The sequence below is a fragment of the Helobdella robusta genome (genome assembly GCF_000326865.2).
Source record: "Helobdella robusta unplaced genomic scaffold HELROscaffold_22, whole genome shotgun sequence".
Classification (NCBI taxonomy): domain Eukaryota; kingdom Metazoa; phylum Annelida; class Clitellata; order Rhynchobdellida; family Glossiphoniidae; genus Helobdella; species Helobdella robusta.
The window spans coordinates 2,918,188-2,925,201 of NW_008704170.1; the positions used below are offsets into that span (position 1 = coordinate 2,918,188).

At 34.0% G+C, this 7,014-nt stretch overlaps 2 protein-coding genes across 2 annotated transcripts in view; both read left to right on the forward strand.

Annotated features, from left to right (window-relative positions):
- Positions 1–3,149, forward strand: part of HELRODRAFT_191598 (hypothetical protein) — a 9,940-nt gene extending 6,791 nt beyond the window's left edge. Inside the window, exons 14-18 of the mRNA XM_009018801.1 lie at positions 285–1,235; positions 1,510–1,652; positions 2,400–2,451; positions 2,537–2,911; positions 2,946–3,149. Of these exons, the coding sequence (XP_009017049.1) occupies positions 285–1,235; positions 1,510–1,652; positions 2,400–2,451; positions 2,537–2,589 (1,199 nt within the window). The 3' untranslated portion in view covers positions 2,590–2,911; positions 2,946–3,149. The remainder of the gene's footprint in view (positions 1–284; positions 1,236–1,509; positions 1,653–2,399; positions 2,452–2,536; positions 2,912–2,945) is intronic.
- A 2,088-nt stretch (positions 3,150–5,237) lies between these two features.
- The window catches only part of HELRODRAFT_172137 (hypothetical protein), a gene marked incomplete at both ends in the record, with an annotated part of 7,844 nt that continues 6,067 nt past the window's right edge, over positions 5,238–7,014 (forward strand). Inside the window, one exon of the mRNA XM_009018802.1 lies at positions 5,238–5,973. Coding sequence (XP_009017050.1) covers positions 5,238–5,973 — 736 coding nt within the window. The remainder of the gene's footprint in view (positions 5,974–7,014) is intronic.

Below are 7,014 nucleotides of genomic sequence, written 5' to 3' on the forward strand. Positions count from 1 at the left end.
TCCATACATACATACATACATACATACATACATACATACATACATACATACATACATACATACATACATACATACATACATACATACATACATACATACATACATACATACATACATACATACATCCATACATACATCCATACATACATACATACATACATACATACATACATACATACATACATACATACATATATACATACATACATACATACATACATACATACATACATACATACATACATACATACATACATACACACGCTCATCAACAAACAGATCAGTCCAACCTAAGCTAACTCTATACGTCTGCCAGGACCCAGTCAGTAATGTTACTGCTAGTACTAATAGCAACACATTCAACAGTGACATTACTGGTTATAGGAACGCTGCTAATTATAGTAACATTTCTAATTATAGTAACGTAGCTAATACTAGTAACGATGCTATAAATAGAAACAGAGCTAATGATAGCAGCGTAATTGGTGGTGCTTCCTCTGCTGATGATTTTGATAGGGAGATCGATACTATTTTCAACATTCCGACCGTAGCATCATTCGCATCAGTGCCATCTGCCTCTACTTCAACGACGACAATATTTAATTTCAGTACGAACAATCAGCAGCAGCAACTACAGCAGCCACAACATCTAACCACCAATCTCCTTGTCGCAAAATCCCGAGCCAAGACATTCAACCACTACAGAGGAGAGAGTGGTAGGAAGAAGTTTTTATTCTCAACGACCACAGCAACAACAAGAACAGCAGCAGCTGCTGTAGCAGCGACAACAGCGTCTAACAATACTGCACCGACGACGACGACAAATCGAAACAGCGATGATGATGTTCTTCTTGGTGAGGATTATTCAATTGCCGATGATTTTTCCACTGTCGCCAAGCGCAATTCAGCAGTTTTAAGGTCATCATTGGCGGCAACTGCAACGACTGATGCCACTGCGTCTAATCCTTTTGTGCCCTTCTTTTCGACACAACGACAGCAACTACAACCCCTTTTTCCGTCATTATTTGCGTCACCATTATCGGCATCCATAACTATATTCCCGACTACAACGACCACATCAGCCACAAAAACGTCGAAAACGACTATGACGACGACGACATTCTTCACTGGCAAGAGATCAATGCCAGATAAAGATGACGACGACACACACATGCATTCTGACCTGCACTTCAAAAAGCAGCGTATTCACCAGCCAGATCAATTGCCTAGAGACAGTATGTTGTCGTTGTTGCGGTTGTTGTTTCGTGTTGCGGTTGTTGTTGTATATTGTTATTGTTGGTAATATCGTCGGCCAGTGGTGTGGTTTGACCGACAGTTTTCCATGCAATGTATTTGGAGATGCTGACGGAGCGCCATCTTGCCTCGAAGCTCTGCTTACCATGGCATAGACGTGTTCGTTTGTGAGAAGTTGACCTAAAACGGAGAGTCATGTAAATCACGGATTATTAAGATTCTTAATACTGTTCATGTATTTTTGTTACCCAACAGTTTTCCATGCAGTGTATTTGGAGATGCTGACGGAGCGCCATCTTGCCTCGAAGCTCGGAAAATTATTTCTAATTAGGAAGAATAGAATATCTGGCATTCTGATACAGAATGTTCTAGGCTTCCATGTGCTTGTTACCGATTCCGTGAGTTTATTTATAAGTGGGAATGTCTTGGTGTGTACGCACGTATGCATGTATGTATGTATGTATGTATGTATGCATGTATGTATGTACGTACGCATACATGTATGTATGTATGTATTTATGTGTGTATGTTGGAAGGAGACCATATTTTATACAGTGTTGTATGAATTCTACCAAATTGTTGGCATTAGTCAGTTTAAAATTTGCTTTTTTAATTTTTCTTACTAGAATTGTTTAGAAATTGGAATTTATATATATATATATATATATATATATATATACTGATATATATATATATATATATATATATATATATATATATATATATATATATCAGTAAATTTCGGTAACAAATTTTCATTTAAGCATATTTCATTAAACGCGATGCTTATATTATTGTTATTTAATTTTTTATTAAGATTTTCTATCTTTCTTATTAGTTTTTTATAATTATAATTTAAATTAAAAATTAGAACACCAATATTCATTATATAATTATTTATTAAGCGACGTTTCGAATTTTATAATTCATCTTCAGGCAATTTAATATTAATTCAAATAAAACATAACAATAAACTGTCAGATGACGTAATAAGAGTTGAGCGCGAAAGTAACGTAACGATTAAAGTTAAATAACTACTTACTATATAGTGAATCTATATGTGTGTGTGTGTGAGTGTGTGTGTGTGTATTTCTATGTATAACAGGTATGTGTGTGTTTATGTATTTGTTTGTAATGCTCATCAGGTTATAAGGAATATGCAAGACCAGTCCAGCTTCATTGTAGAAGCCATCCCAGGTTATTATTATTATATATTGTATTTATTATTATGATTATTATTTATAATTATTTTATAATTATTATTATTGTTGTTGTTGTTCAGATGATGAAATGCTTACTTACTACAAGATCATCTTGAAAGCTGTGGAGCTATAAAAGAATGAAAGATCAAACATACATACATATATATATATATATGTGTGTGTGTGTGTGTATGTGTGTGTGTTTGATGTGCATGTATGTTGGTTTTTTTTGTATCAAAAGATGTTTTTAGATAGACCTTTTTTCATTTTTTTTGTGTAGAAGATTTTTTTTTAGAGTAAAACTTCGCAAGTGGTAGTAGCATTTATATAAGTTGCTGATGTTGTTTCTTGTAGGCAAGTTTTTTTTACATTATATTATTATATTATATCTAATTAGATTTGCAATGGTACCAATATTAATGTTATTCTCTCTCTCTCTCTCTCTCTCTCTCTCTCTCTCTCTCTCTCTCTCTCTCTCTCTCTCTCTTTAATTTCTCCCTCTCTCTTTCTTTCTTAATTTATTAATATCTGTGTTTGTTTGTCTGCGTGCGTATATAAGCTTACAATTGTGTTTATTGACACTTGTAAGTGTATGCATGTGTGTATGTGTTTGTTTGTTTACATTTTGATGAATTTATCTTATCTATCTTTACAAGCAGACACTGGTTTTAAATAAATATTAACATCACATAATTCGAATCGTTTAAAAATCGTAATAAAATATTTCACGAAGATTACTCATTTGTTGTTTTGGGTTCATTTAATAGTAGTAGTAGTAGTAAGAGTAGTAGTAGTAGTAGGTGTAGTAGAATTTTCAGTTTTCTTGACATTCAATTTATCAATTAATGAAATCATGTGCTCCAGTTGGCAGGAAATAACTTAACGCTTGTACATTTGTGTGTGTATGTAGATGTGTATGTGCGTTTGTACACGGACATATGTTAGTGTACGTGTGTGTGCGTGTGCATATATTTGTATGTAGGTGATTGTACGCGAACATATGTATTTGTGAGCATATATTCGCGAGTATGATGATGAGCGTATAATAAATGATGATGACGACGACGATGAAGATGATGAGGACGGGCGAAGTATTTTTATCCCCACTGATTTCAGCGACTGCCAAAGGTCTGATAACTGATTAAAATTACATTACACAGACTCCGAACGAATTTTCTATTTTTGAAATGCATTCCTCTCAGCCTCTCTCTCTCTCTCTCTCTCTCTCTCTCTCTTTGTCATTCTCTCTCAATATCGTATCCTCTGCCTTTGATACTGCAGATCATACTAATCTCTTGAGGCTGCTAGACGATTTTAATATTACTGATTCTTGTCTATCTTGGTTTTCTTCGTATCTCTGTAATCGTTTTTCTTCTGTTGTTCTTAATAATTCTTTTTCTAACTCTTCTACCCTTACTTTTGGGGTACCTCAGGGTTCTATCCTTGGCTCTCTTCTATTTATACTCTATACCTCTGAGCTACCTCGTATTATTAATAATTTTTCTTTCACTAGTCAACAATATGCTGATGATTCTTATATTTATATTTCTTTTCCTCCATCTAATCTCAATAGTGTTCTTCATAATCTATCTCTATGTCTTTCTTTGATTATCGCTTGGTCTGACTCTCTGTGTCTTAAACTTAATCCTTCAAAATTCGAATTAATTTGTTCCAATAAATCTAAACACTCTATTATTATTCCTCCTATTATCTTACCTGATTCTAAAACTCTTGATGTTTCTCACAAGTTTCGTAGTCTAGGCTTTATCTTTGATTCTAGCATGTCTCTTTCTTCTATAGATGTGCCAGGAAAATTTTGATTTTGATACAGGCAAAGAAACCGAGATAACTAACTCTATATAACCCTATATAACTCTACTCCATGTATCACATATGAACTTACATAAACGAGTTCGTATAACACAAGCTTGAATAGATTAGATAGATAGTATATACAGCATATATAGATAGGCATATATAAAACAGTGATATCATATAATGCATATCTCTAGCGTGTTATAAACTTGCCCTGATGAACAATTTTCGACATTTTTTTTCTCAATGCTGTAAAGATGTGATGTGGACAATCTACTTTAATCTCATTTTTTCGATCTAGCTTTTATATAATTTATCATTGTTATTATTGTTATTATTCGAAATTATTAGTTAAATCAAGTAGATATTTATTTTGCTATTGTTATTTCAAAATATATATATATATATATAGAAAGAGAGAGAGAGAGTGAGAGAGAGAGAGAGTTGTTTAGATTACTAAATTTTAATTATTAAATTTTTCTTCTAAAGTACGATTATTGAAATTAAATGTAATTACATACTACGGTCGTCTGATGTGATGTAGCCCTTTCTATGATTGGTTGACCATTTATATATGTGGGCTCTCAGTTATATTTCGCTTTCCTCTTCAAAAAGAAAAGAACAGAAGAGTACGTGGTCTTAATTTTATTTATTATAATTGTTATTTATTATTATTATTTACTATTATTTATTATTATAATTATTTCGATTCTTAACTCTCCCTTAGTTATCTCTCAGAGTAGCATCAACCATTACATGATTTCGTCGTCGTTCAGTTCGATGTTTATGAATAACTATAAATAACTTTTTATAGATAGGAATGCCATTCAAGCGCAACGACAGCAGCAACAACAACAACGACAGCAGCAACAGCAGCAGCAACAAACCAGCGTCAAAAAAACAACATCACCGTCATCTTCTTCCTTTTCAAAGCACCCACTTCCTGGCGAAACACCAAAAGACAGCATGGCTTCAAAGTTCATGAAAAAAAGATTGAATTTTTACGAGAGCAACGATAGCCAGGAAGCAAAAATCAAAAAAGAATTTCAAAATTTTACTGAGAAGAACCTGACAGTTACAAAATCATCGAAACCGAAACTCGCAGACCCGCAGAAAATTATCTCAAAATCATTGTCGCTAACATCAGATGACGACGAGTATCAAAGCGATGCAACAGCTTCAACGCCATCAACAAGGACAGCAGTTACAACACCGGTGACATTAAGGACAACAACAGCAACAGCTCTTAAGAAGCCTATCTTCAAGTCATCGGGCCAGTTTGAGAAGTATTACAGCGACTTGGATGAGGAGTGCCAGTCTGTGGCAAGCTTCAAATCGTCTACAGAACTGCTCAACGTCAACAACATCACATCTCCAGTCTTTCAAAGCTACCAACAATCGTCGCCACATTCACCGACGTTCTACACTAAGACCATTCTTCTACCAAAAAGTCTGCCAACTAGTCCCCAGACTATGAAGCGAGTACAGTTCACCAGCGTTATGCCCATTATGACCACTGACTCTACTAAAATTAGTGAAATTAGGCAGCCGAGAATTAACATTAACGGTAAAGTTGTTAGTGGGGGCGGTAATGATGATGATGATGATGGGGAAAGTTTCAAAGATGGCGGAAAAGCGGCGCGAAATTGGTGTAAACAGGTTTTCCAGGCTGTTGATAAGCTCAGCAGTGATATATACGCCGGTACATGTGTTGTTGTTGATGATAATGTTGATGATGTTGTTGATGTTGTTGATGATGTTGTTGTTGTTGTTGTTGTTGTTGTTGTTGTTGTTGATGATGTTGTTGTTGTTGTTGTTGTTGATATGTTGACGTCGATGTCGTCCATAATAATAAGTTATTCGCAAATGCTGTTTTAACTGTTCATTTTTCTTTATTTACTACATTCATCCATATTCATACCACCAATCTGTCTATCCATTCATCTTTTAACCATCAATGTATTTATTTTTATTTTATTTGTTTGTTTGTTCGTTCATTTGTTTGCTCGTTTCTCCGTTCGTTTATTCGTTCCTCCGTTCGTTCATTCAGTCGTTCATCATCACCCATCCCATGTTTATATATTTATTTACTTATCTTACCTAGTCATTATGTAGTTTTTTTTAACTTTATGCTGTGTTAATTACCAACCAACACTGATATCCCTCTCTCTCCTTTCTCCCTCTTTTTTTTTCTCTCTCTCTCTCTCTCCTTCATTCCTTTTTTATTACGATCTCTTTGATTTTCAAAATAAGCATTGATAATTATTATATTAATGCACATAAAAGCAATAGGAAAATAAAACAGTTAACTGCGATGCAGGTTTGAGATGATGATGATGATGATGATGATGATGAGGAGGAGGAGGATGACGACGATGATGATGATGACGAGGTTGTTCTTCATGGTGGTGATGATGATGGTGATGATGATGAATTTGTTGATGATGACGACGATGATTAAGATGATGTTGATAGATAACCTTTCGTCATTCATATTACGCTAGGAGAATGTGTTTTACTTGTGTACGTATAAATATGTTTTATGTATGTATGTATGTATGTATGTATGTATGTATGTATGTATGTATGTATGTATGTATGTATGTATGTATGTATGTATGTATGTATGTATGTATGTATGTATGTATGTATGTATGTATGTATGTATGTATGTATGTATGTATGTATGTATGTATGTATGTATGTATGTATGTATGTATGTATGTATGTATGTATGTATGTA